Here is a 13009-nt window from a genome sequence, read left to right on the forward strand (position 1 = left end):
ATAATTGATTTTATTTTAATTTTAAATGCTTTATAGAATTTCAATTATAAAAATGAAATTTTGAACATTGCGTCGTGTTTTTCTGCTTCTAGCTTTTATAAAGTGCACTTTACTCTCTTAATATGTAAATGTATTTAATTTGTAAACATCTGTTGTTTACAGCAGTCATATTTTATTTATACAAATGCCAGACATTTGACCACTAAGCCGTTAGTCTTGATCTTGCTTCCCAAAACTTAAGAACAATAGAATTAAAAGGTAACAACGCAGTGCATTCGTCAGTATGCTCCTTATCCATAGACTGTCTAGAGTTACAAAGAGTACAGACAGAAGAGTCCTTAAGTCGAATTTTAAAAAGATCATCATTCAGACAATTGTGCTCAGTCAAAAGTTGAAATAACGCTACTGCTACAGGACAAGGAAAATCCCGAATAAACTGGCTTTGAACTACTGAGACAGTCCCAGGCCTTTCTCTTAGCTTAATTTGATAGGTAGCAGGCAAACCTCCTCTTAAATTCTAATTTAATTAGGAGTTTTTCAGAATTAATGGTTATGAATTAATGGTTGCAGTCATATGGTTATGAATGTTTTGTAGAATAGTTGCTACAGAGCAAAGAAAATTTGAAAAAACTGGCTTTGAACTAGTGAGACACTCCCAGACCTTTCCCTTAGCTTCATTTGAAAGGTATCAAGCAAACCTCCTCTTAAATTCTGATATAATTAGGAATTTTGCAGAATTAAAAATCATAGGGTTATTATTGGTTTGTAGAATAGTCGTTCCTTTCTTTGCCAGGAAATCGGCTCTTTCATTTCCCTTGGTGCCACAATGAGCAGAAATTCACTGCAAGACATTTGAGTCAGTCAGAGCGTTGAGAATCTTACTACATTCGTAAATTCGTTCGGAAGCACAAAATTTATTGTTGGGGATAGCCTGCAAAGCGTCTTTGCTATCGAACAAAATAACAGCCCGAAGGAAATTACTTTTCCGATCTCTTAACTGATTCGGAGCAATAGATATGGCCTCAACTTCACCATCAAAACTGGTAGTATCTCTTCTCACTGCCTCACCTGCTCCAGTCTCTCTCAATCATGAATCCTACAGTAGTCATATAAAAGGGGTTAAAAGTTAAAGGTAAGACAGATCAGTTAAGACAGGTTAAAGTTTAAAAGTCATGTAAGATTGATCTTTAAGACAGGTTAAATAAGATTTTTGTTAATTTTCTTATTAATCAGATAAGGTGAGAATTTCCGTGTTCAACTTCATTTTCTTTCAAGATAGAGAGTTTCGAAACTTGCTTTCGTCTTAATTAGAAATTTTCAGTTTCCTTGGGATCCTAGGCTTCTTTGCCATTTTAAGTAATGTACTGCAGAATCTGACACAGGAATTAATTTTATCTTACGATTCAATACTAAATCGTAGTATCAGTTGTTTCTTCGATACTTTAGACAAAACGTCTAAAATTTTATTATTATTTACTTCGTTTAATATTTTGTCCATTCCACTCAGATGCGCAATGCCAAGTGGGAAAAATTCTACAGAACAATACATTACTAAAACAATTTCGTAAATAATTTCTGATTCAGCACTATATTGTTCTGTCAAACGTTCGTTGAAATGTAAGCTTCAAGTCTTCAAGCAAAAAACGTTTGCCTACTTATATTACTTTCTTGGTAACTTTTTAAATATAAGATTGATGAAGTGTGTTAAATATTGTAAACTTATGAGTTCCGAATATCAACATATAACCATGCAGTGAAATTCTTCCGGCTACTTAAAAGCTAGGAAGAAAGTTATAGTTTATACTTAAGAATAACTTAAATGTAAAAATGTTATCTATCTTAAATATTTTGCTTCCACCTTTCCTACTTAGTTGCCTTTGAAATGGAGAATTTTATGTAAAGCTATGCAAATTAGGGGCTTCAATTTTAGCCTGATTTTACTGCTTGAAAGTACTCTTTATTATTGATTATAATATTTATCGTTACAAGTAAAACTACTATTTTAAGTTATCTGTAGCTACTTTAAGTTATAATAGTTATTTTAAATTTAGTTATTATTTGATATATTTACATACTATAGGTATTGAATTTGGAAGCATATTTAATAATTCAGGAGTTTCAAAGTATTCATAAATTATTTGACGAATTTCAAATATTCAGTCTCATTTCAAAATTAAAATTGTAGATTATGAAGAAATAATCGAAAGTTAGGTATACAAAAACCCTATAAAACGCACTTGTATGTGACATCCAATAGCAAGTTAACAATTGTAACATATTTGTTAGTTTATTCCGGTATAACAATTAAATTTTATTCTTGAGTGAAATGTTGAACCAAAACATGAAAAACTTCATCTAGAGTTACTTAAACTACTGTACATGTGTAATTGTTAGTGTCACTGGTGAGAAAACTAACTTTTCCAATAAGACAAAAAATTTAAACGAGATTAAAAATTCATTTTTTATATATTTATACAAAATCCTTTCTCAGATGAAAATTACAAGTTTCACACAGACATAGCACCTAGAACAAATGAAGAAACTGCCATCTGTTCATTTTGTCCTCCTGAGAGAAATACCCCAAGAATTCTCATAGAGAATTCTTAATTCTAGCCGTTATATTACAATGAATGTGGTTCATGATCTTCCGTTTCTGTATGATCTAGAATGAAACCTCTATCATGCATGATGAGTTACAAGTTTCTTGGTCATGGTTTTTGTGGATTTAAATAGTGTTAGAACACTGTTTTTCAAGACCAGAGGCTAAACCATTTAGATTCTATGATGAGCATGTAATTTTCTCAGTTATTTTCCATAATCACTGTAATGCTCAAAGATATTAGCACATGCTAGACGTCCTTCTCCAAAATCTGGTTCATTTATTACTACAGATCTTCCTATAACACTAGTTGGACCTGCCAAAGGTAACGATGGGTCTGTAAAATAATATCGAGCTATTTGTTGCTTATTACCTTGGACCCCAAAAGGAGGAATATCCAAATAACCTAGTTTCCCTGAAAAATCTCCTATTTGACACCTCTGTGATGCCACTCCAGAGCAGTGGCTGAAATAATAACCATCGACGCTGACATTATAAGGGTTAAATACTGATCCTGCTTGAAGACAGTCTATTCCACTCAAACTAAATCTCTGACCAGTTGGAATAGCTCTTTCATTTACATGCCATGGATGATGGTAAGTTTTCGTATGAGATGCGCCAGATGGATAAGATAATTCTAAATATACTGAAGTATCCGCAGAAGGGTCATCTCGATCTTGACGCAAAATGAGTTGCCCTTGCAATGGGAAATCGAATGTAGCAAATGCTGTAACTACTCGTCTGCCTGATAATTCAACATTAGCGCAAGCTAGAGGTCGTCCGTCGGGATAATAAATTACAACTGCTCTACCAACAATGCTATTCACTCCGAACAATGACAGCTGAGAATCATAAACTTGTTGAAAATGTTTCTCGCGATTATTCAATGGTCCATACTTCCCACTCAGATCTCCTACTGCATATTGATCAGCGCTGCCTTTGCTTGGTTCAGGAACAGCATCAGGAGATTTTTTTAATGGATTATAAATAGTAGTTTTAACATTTGGGCAGACTTCCGTCTTATCACCTCTGAAAATCAAGGGCAACTCATCTATTCCATAACTATACGCTTTCCTGTTAAGATCACTCAAATTAATGGTCACGAGAGTGGGATCAAAAGCTGACTCCTGACGAAAGGATATTTCTCCAGCAACTTCGGAATCAAACTTAGCCATAGCTTGTCTCGGTTCCACTGCTGTTAAACGACCACATGCTAAAGGCTCAGATGGGTCAATATCAGAATAAATGACAATGTACAAATTATTCTGAACACGTTCTAAAACTGGTGCTGACACAACCGTGTGGTACGTGCGACCTGTAATTGCATTAGGCTCTCTTCCTACAGCGGCATATCCAACAGTTTCTGAGATGTGAAAGAAGGGCGTAGCTTGAAGGTTAGCACAGCGTGTGATTTCATTCTGATAAATAGCTGTAGGTGATTCCGCCGGACTAGATACGGTTTGTAGTATAGCCCATCGATGAATGGAATCTCGACGTGTACCGTTGACATACCACAATTGAGATAAAATACCAGTTCCAAATCCACTTTGTCTTACAATTACTACTCCACCCAGTGGTGTGGAAATTTTTGCTTGATAGGTTCGTATTCTTGAAGTGGGCTGAATAACAGCACACGAGAGCCTGCCAGTTTCAGGACTGCGTAAGACAAGGGTTCTTCCTAATATTGAAGCGTTTCCAATCAGTTTTAAATTTGAAAGCAGAACCATATCTTGTCCCGCAGTAACAGGTCCATGGGTTTCTGTGAAGTCCACATACCTAAAAATATATCAATAGTTGGTCAGTTTGGGGTAAAAACAATAAGAGAAAAGACATTTTTACATCGAACATACACTGCTGTACAAAGATTTCAATACATTCTGGGTTTTTAACTAATAAATCATGTTTCGTATTCTTAACTTTCGTATTCTAACTGTTATTCATTTAAAGATCATTCATATAAATCAGTTTATTGCTGTACTAAACTATATGTATTTGCTTAAAATGGAAATTCCATAATCATGTAAATACGTGAAAGGTGTAAGGCTCCTTTATAGTAATTAACCAATTATTTTACGTGTTAGATATTTACTATCACTTCTTCCTTCTGTTTTACCTTCAGAATGCAAATTAGTTAGTGAGATTTTTAGATTGTAAGACAGAGCGTATTTTGCTTCCGAGGCCACATCACTAGGGCTTGCTAGTTCAGATAAGATTTGTAGTCTTGGGCTTTGCATGATAATTGCCTATAATGAATCTACACGCCAGTTAGACAAGTGAGCCAACTTCGCGTTAAAGTAATCTGTATAGCCTTCGGTTAGCCGCTTACTTGAATTTAAATTCGTATTTGATTATTCATTTAATTTATCTCGCCATAAATGCTGGTGGAGCTTGTAAGCACCAGTAGTGCCTTCTGTTCTTCCTAGTTTTAAATAAAGGGTCATAAACAACCTTCTCAAGTTTCATTTGTTATTTTAGACTTAGCGACAATTCATTTAACGTCTTCTAAGAGTTTGGTCACTATATGAATGATTACAAAACATACCAAATGTTACACAGGGCTAAGTATAAAATTATCGAAAGAGCAACAAAACATCAAAAGTATTCATATGTGTCTGCGTGAATCTTATTCCTTAAAGCTCAGACTTTAGTTCAGAAGCAGTTTTAAAATCAGACAGAATTTTCTTTTAATATCTCGTTTTGTAAAGTATTGTATTGTTGTTTATCAAACTGGCTTCAGATATCTCGTAAAATGAATTAAGTGCATACTGCATTTCAAGTTAGAAAAAGATTTCGAAGTCTGTAACTTCGCAACTCGGGAATCGTTCTATGTACCTCCTTTGAGTAGCTGCTCCATTTTAACCACAATCTTATAGATTAAACGTATATCAGAGAGTTCATGATATTATGTTTATGACCCTTTCGCATGATAGCAATATATACCGCTTGAAATTCGCATGGCGATTAATAATTTACGTCAGCAGAATGCTCTTACCTGCTGCGAAACAACGCCCTGTACTACTTCAGCGCGTTATTTCGGCACACACATTGCACTGCAAAATCTGCTTATTTCGTTCCTATCCACCTACCTTTACATTTTTTGTACGTTTCAGGAAGGGAATCTTGAAATGTTGACACACAAATGAAGAACTATATTCATATATGATTCAAATAATTAAGAAAATTTGTTTTAATTTTATAGATGCAACGCGAGACTGTGTTACAAGGGCAGTTTGCAGTAATTATCAGTTTGAACATGAGTAGCAAACATGGACTAAATTATTTTCAACTTACTTAGAATCACAAATTATAAAAAATAGACAAAGAATATTTTACCCAAGTAGCACACGACGTTGCAAAGATGTTGCAAAGTGGTCGTGGTAACTTTTACGACGTCTTTACAACGTAGCGAAGACGCAAAATATTTGCCGTTGGATTTTGGCAATTTGTCGACGTCGCTGAAACAGCATCTTTTTCATAGTTCATCAGCGTTACTTTTAGAATGAAAAGAGACTAAATCTGCCCTTTCAAGAATCTGAAGTCCGTATAAGATTTACTTTGCAATGTTTCATTACTTTACTTCATAAAGTAATGAAACATTGCAAAGTATTCATACTAAATATATTAATCGAATTATTCATACTAAATATATTAATCGAAGGTAGATTCATCTAATGAAATATAAATTTAATATAAATACTTCTGATTTATTAAATTTTATTAGTACTAAAGATACGTATGAAATAATTGTTTAAAATTTTGTTAAAATAAATAATGCTTAAAATATTTTTTATAAATATTATAGCAAAATATTTAAAATGAAACTAATCTATAAAGTAAGTTATTAAGTTATGCATTTTATATATTTTAAAAATCCATATTTCCGAAATCAATGCAATTAACATGTTAGCAATTATTTCGCTACCGAAATGTGACTTTATTTTTGAATTAAGGAGGAATTTATTTGAATTAATATGGTGGCATAATATGAAACATTTTACCGCATGTAGTGCAAAAAGTACAATTTTCGCGAAAATATGATTGTGCGCGAAGATGTATTCACGGATAAAAATGAGGCGATTTTAAGAATTCCGAGAAAACGTCCAATGTTAAAAGACGATTCATACCCATACATATTTAACGCTGTCCAATATATATGACGGAAAACTCACCGACAGTCAGGAGAAGCAGAACGGAAAAATTAATGGAAAAAGACAAAGAAATATTAACACTTTTCATGGAAAACAACAAAATTAATGGATTTGATAAATTACTACTAAATGTTGACATGAAAATTAGAGAAACTGTGAACAAAAATACGAAATTCATTACCTATATAAGTTTTGATGAACTCTGTTATGTTTTTACGTTTTTGTCCATCTCCACCGAATAGGATTAAACCAAGCATTCAAAAATGCATGGTTTAATCCTATACGGTACACTCGAGATTTGGCAACATTAGCATTACATATTTTAGCAAGCTCGATAAATATTTTTTGTAAATATAATCTTGTGAAAATTGTTCGTAATTCTATTCTGTTGAAATAATTCTTCTAGACCATTTAAAAAAGATTCTATTAAATTATCAGAAGAATCATTGAAAGGTTTAATGCAGTCGTATAATTCGCTGAAAGTTACATTGCATTGCTCTTCAACCGATGACATTCCACGTACGTTATTTACTGGATGCTTATATAAACGAACAATTCGAGGTTTGGCGCGCTTTGGCTAGCTGCGAAATTCGAAGTTGTTAACTACGTAGTTACTTGAGATTCCAGCAGTTCTTTCATGTAATTTGGTAAACATGCCACCTGTAAGGACTGACTTCATGTTTGAAATTGAATCAAGCAATGACTGATATAAATAATAGTGCTTGTATTAAAAGCAAATGTAATGTACTGTCAATCAAAGAACGCATTGTGAATCTTCTCATTGTTCTGTCCCTATCTACTTACTTCAGCTGCCTTCAGCCACTGAAGTTCCATTGCTGTGAGCTCCTGTTTTCTCTTCTGAACTGAGGAAAAATGATCGTGAGAATGTGAGGTTTTGCTTATTTTGTTTGTGAATATCTGCTCTACAAGAAATGCTACAATGGTAATTGTGAATATAGTGTTCGTGAAATAGTGTTGTGTTTTGGTGTTTTATGTGTTTCCAGTGATTAAGAAGCTATATGGTGGTTTTCTCCAATCTCTGTGGTTCCAGCGGTGCAATATTTGGATACCCTGACTAGCTTTGCGCTTCGGTTATAACGTCCTAAGTGCTTATCGTATATCATTCATATTAATCTATTATTGTGTTCATATTGAAAGGTTGGTTCTCAGAATTAATTCATATAAAACTAATAATAACATACAACGGTAAGGCACTTTCTGGTTTTGCTGAAAATACAATCAATACAGAAGCAACAACAATTCAAGCATTATTTTCAAAGTACAAAGAAATTATTGGACTGGTGCCAGTACTTAATATGACTGCTGAAGATGAATTAGATATATGTAATAGCAAGAAGTAATACATTAAAATTAATAATAATACACATTCTATACTATGTTGTCTTTTGTATAGTATGCAGAAAAGGTTAAAAGGTTAATGATTTTAAACAGTGTATGAAATGTATGATCGAAAAAAGTAGTGTTAGGGAAACATTAGCATTTCTATGAAATATTCTAATCTATAATTATGTGATATTTAATCGTGTAATATTTAAAAACACTAAATACTTTTTATTGATTGCAAATTTCAGTTTTATTTCTTTTCGTTTGGTATCTATTCTTCCAAACACTGTGTAATTCGCGTTTTTCTTTAAATATTGCCGTTATGTATGTTCATTAGATTATCTCAATAAATGAATGTTGGAAATTAGGTTTTACGTTTTATTAAATTTAAGTATATTCTATTTTCTTAGCTTACTTTTTATGTGCTTGTGATAACAAAGAAATTCATAATAAATAGAAACAAAACGTTTCATCGTGTGCTATTTAACGAAGAGCTTACTTTAACGTACTTAGCTTACTATCGTATACTATATTATTTAAATTATTTCTGTACAGTAACAAAAGGAAAGTTATTGATTATAAAAAGTGCATGAAATAATCATTGTAACCTACCACTATTATAAAATGTAGAAACTAAAAATAAGTAAATACATTAATATATGATCGAAAGAAATAATGTTAAGAAACATCAGCATTACTAATAAATACTGCAATCCATAATTATTTTAATTTTAATTTTGTTACTATTCTTCTGCTATTTATACTTTCCAACACTGCTAGTTCATGTTTTTTCTTAAATAGTGCTGTCATGTATGTTGTTTATTAGGTTATTATTTCATTTTATATATGGATATGGGAAGTTTTTTTTTTTTTTTTTTTGGTTATTAGATTTAAGTATATTTTGTATGAAATATTTTTGATCACATTTATTAACTACTTTATACAGTCTTTCATTTGCATATCTTGGAGATATAGATGTTAATGGTTATATTTTTTACTGTGAAACGCGAATAAATTTATACTTGAGTTCAGGTAAAATACTGATTATGTTACCTAAAGAACCGCTTCCTAATTTATCATGACAGGGACAATTTTCAATGTTTCTGAGATTTAACAGAAATACATGTGATAATGCTGTTATCAGAAACGATTTTTTTTTACCCCCGTATATATCTTTACTTTTTTTTATGTCTGATTGAGTTTTATTTACTTAAAACCTACTATTAATGTTATATATTTATAATAACCATTTTCATAATTACTCTCACTTAAAAAAAATGATGAAATCTTAAATAATCGTAACTTAGAATTTAAGTTATTTAAAAATATAGTTTAAAGTACTGAAAATAATTAAGGCTATTATTAATTATGCATATTTCGTCTAAAGAGAAAAAATTGTATTATCTTCTGGTTTTCAAGAAATGATAAAATATTTAAACTTTAGAAAAATACAAGGAATACAAAACTTTAAAAAAGAATTAAAATATATTAATTTTTAAGCTTATTTTTCTGAATAAATCAATATGTAACACAAGGACATAATAACGACATTTTCACAACTGTTGCAAAAAGGTGGAATTTTGCGAACATTTAGGCGTAGTTAAGACGTCGTGATACGATGCTTTCACAATCAAAATATCACCTGCGAAAGATGCAATAACGGCGTCTATGCAACAAAACCTCATCTGCAAAGATGTAATAAAGACGTCTTTGCAACGGTTGCAAAACATTGGAGTTTCGCGGACACCTGGGCGTCTTAAAGACGATATATTGCAACGTTTTTGCAACATGACTCGCGACCAGTTTGGCGCAACATCGTTACGACGTTGCCGTTCTACTTATCTATGTGGGTTCATTTTCTCATTGAAACTGTTTACAATGAGTTTCTTTTAATCTAAAATATATTAGTAAAAATTATAGGGTGAAAGTTTTGTATGTTACCAAAATAGCTTTTATGTTCCTAAGATCTGTGAAAAGTTATAAAATGATAAGTAATGGTTTAATATATAATGTGGCATCCTTACAACTGAACAGGGATTTCATTTTCAATTATTACTATTTTAGGTTTCTTAACGTATTTCAGTAATACATACGTACATTCTACCTATCTTTTCATCACTACAAGGATTTTCAGTTCCTGGAACAGCTGGAAATTCATGAATTTTCCAGCGAAATTTTTCTCCATAGGTGCCACCTCTTAAAAACACTCTAATAGCAGTTCCTTTGGGGTCATCTAGAAACTCTACATTCCCTTGAAGACCTCCAGAATTGATGCTTGCCACTAGTCCATTGCTACTGGTGGATACCACTTGCGACTCTGAAAAAAAAATTTTTTTTCACAAAAGTGATTGAACAAAAGTATAGCATTACTTTTAAAGCAAAATAAAGAGGATTTTCTCTTTCTAATAAAAAAAGGCCAAATAAATTTTAACGGTATCTCATTTATCTGCGTCTGATTTATATAATACGTAGCATCTATATAACATGCCTAAATTTATGTAATGATACCGTAACATCATAATTAATTTTTAAAAAAAATATTGTAAATGTAGTACAAAGAAATTAACTCAGCATAATTTAAATTTACGCGTGGATGGAAGAAATGGTTTTTAATTATTATTAAAGGAAAATCTGCAATCTTATATGCAGAACCTCAACAATTAATTGAATAATAGGGACAAATATATTTACTTTAAAAAATAATCAATTAAAATTTCAAGAACACTCTGCTAATATTTCTTCCAGAGATATTTTCTGACTTCCAGTTATCAAGTATCGACTACCATATACAGAGTGAATCACCTAAAGTTCCCACTATAATTATTTCTAAAATAAAAGATGCTATTGATGTACTGATTTCATACAACAGGCATTTAGACAATGGCTTATAATTTGATCCCCGTACACGGGTTTTAATGATTACTAGGTTATGATTTTTGAACAAATTTACAATATTTTAAATGAAACATTGCCTATTGACGTCAATAAAATAAAACTAAAGGAAATTAGAATGTCACTGGTATTTTTTTCAGGGTTCTAGTGCAAGTTGTTTATATCACAACTGTAAAATACCGACAGTTCCATTTAACTGCATAGTTACTTTCTACAGTATTCAACTGCTTACAATATATCATTTGTCTACATTCGCTTTGCCTTAAACTGCCTGCATTGGGACTTTCTTGTCAGTATTTTGTGATAGTTCACAGAAGCAAGTCGTACTAGAAGAGGCATTTACTACGAATAAAACCGGAAAAGCCGACATTATCATGGTGTATAGGGGATTTACGAAAAATGCTGTTTGTTCTTGTAATGTGTGTACTGAAAGATATCCCAATAGACGTAAACCATGTCAACAATTATTTGTGAACCGTTCTTAACCTATTACGGAAAACTGAAAATGTAACACATAGAAAGCACAATAGAAAAAATCGAGTGACTGCACATGAAGGGTGAAATAAGTGAAAATTTATATTCTAACTGCTGTTGCTGTACACCCTCCCCCAACTTAGTACCCGCATATCGCAAGAAAGAGCAGACAACGGTCGGCATTTACAATTTTTGGGTTTTATGACAGTTCCTTAGCTAGTTGCACTGCTTTGAAAATTCGCCATTAACATTCCGATTTCCTCTAGTTTTATTTTTTTTTATTACTGATGTTAGTAGGCATTGTTTTGTTTGAAAAAAATTTAACCTTGTTAAAAAATACATAATCTAATAATTATTAAAATCCGTATATGGTCTCAAATAATAAGCCCTTGTCTAAACTTCCACTTTGAGGAGAAATAGGCATATCACTAGCGTCTTTTATTTTGGAAATAATTGTGGTTCAGGTTTTAAGTGGCTCATCCTGTATATTTACATACAGCAGAAATGCTTTAGCATTTTCTGCATCTTACACTTATTAACAAGAAGCAGTACAACGAATTTAACTACTATATCATAGGTTCTGATTCTGCACGAATACTTATAGACGATCAAGGAAAATATGGAATAGAAATATCCCCCCCCCGAAATGCGCGAATATTTTGACAACAGATAAGTCTACTTAACGAATTAGGCAGATTATTTACCTAATTTTATCCAATGATCTAATGAAAAAGAGTTATCCAAACATTGCTTGTACAGTTTTTTATTTATAGTTTTTTAAAAAAACGCATTCTATCTCCATCCGAAGAAGAATAAAAGAAACAAAGACGACTTTATAAATCCTTTGGGAGGTCTCTGCATTCTTTTCGAATGAATATGAAAGAACGTAAAGCCTGCAGTTTTCTGCGATAAGCTAGGTTCAGCATTTTATTACTGGAAAAATTTCAGATACAATCAGTTTAAGTTCCATAAAGTCATCGCTGCGACTAAAATATTAAGAGCTCAATCAAAGTATTGATTTTAGTACGCAGCAAAAAATTTGGTAGAACCAGTTCGCTGGGAAATATATAAACCTGGAGATGTTAAGAATGCATTGCTTAAAGCCTTCAAACTGGTAAAAGTGTTTATTAAACGTCAAGCCTATACTTCTCAATTTACGATGTTAACTAAAAGGTATATATTCTTAATACTTTAGGTGGGTTTTATCCTTAACTGAAATGGCAGTTAATTAATACTAGATACTTAGCCAAGAAAATGTGAACAAGAAATGTTGCCTAACTATGCACACTGATTAACTCAATAATTAAAATTATTTTCTAGGTGTGCAAGCAGATAAGGTATCTTATTAATCATTTGTTATATTCTTGATTATGCACATCTATCATTTGATTTAAAATAGCTACTTGTTCTTATTTTTATTATGTACTGTAACTTAATTTGCATTTTTTGTTGCAGGCACTTTATAAAGAATATATTACTTTTACCCTGAGCTTCAGGAACTGAATATAAAGTATAACTTTATAATTTTTTATATTATATATATATAATGCCA

At 31.8% G+C, this 13009-nt stretch overlaps 1 protein-coding gene across 1 annotated transcript in view; it reads right to left on the minus strand.

Moving 5' to 3' along the window:
- Nucleotides 1–2436: 2436 nt before the first annotated feature.
- The window catches only part of LOC118184725 (uncharacterized), a 69181-nt gene continuing 58608 nt past the window's right edge, over nucleotides 2437–13009 (minus strand). Inside the window, exons 2-3 of the mRNA XM_085810127.1 lie at nucleotides 10189–10408; nucleotides 2437–4375 (exon numbers count right to left, since the gene is read on the minus strand). Of these exons, the coding sequence (XP_085666253.1) occupies nucleotides 2806–4375; nucleotides 10189–10408 (1790 nt within the window). The 3' untranslated portion in view covers nucleotides 2437–2805. The remainder of the gene's footprint in view (nucleotides 4376–10188; nucleotides 10409–13009) is intronic.

Source organism: Stegodyphus dumicola, chromosome X2, assembly GCF_044657685.1.
Source record: "Stegodyphus dumicola isolate Sdum_Otavi_A_Nest chromosome X2, ASM4465768v1".
In the NCBI taxonomy this organism is placed as follows: domain Eukaryota; kingdom Metazoa; phylum Arthropoda; class Arachnida; order Araneae; family Eresidae; genus Stegodyphus; species Stegodyphus dumicola.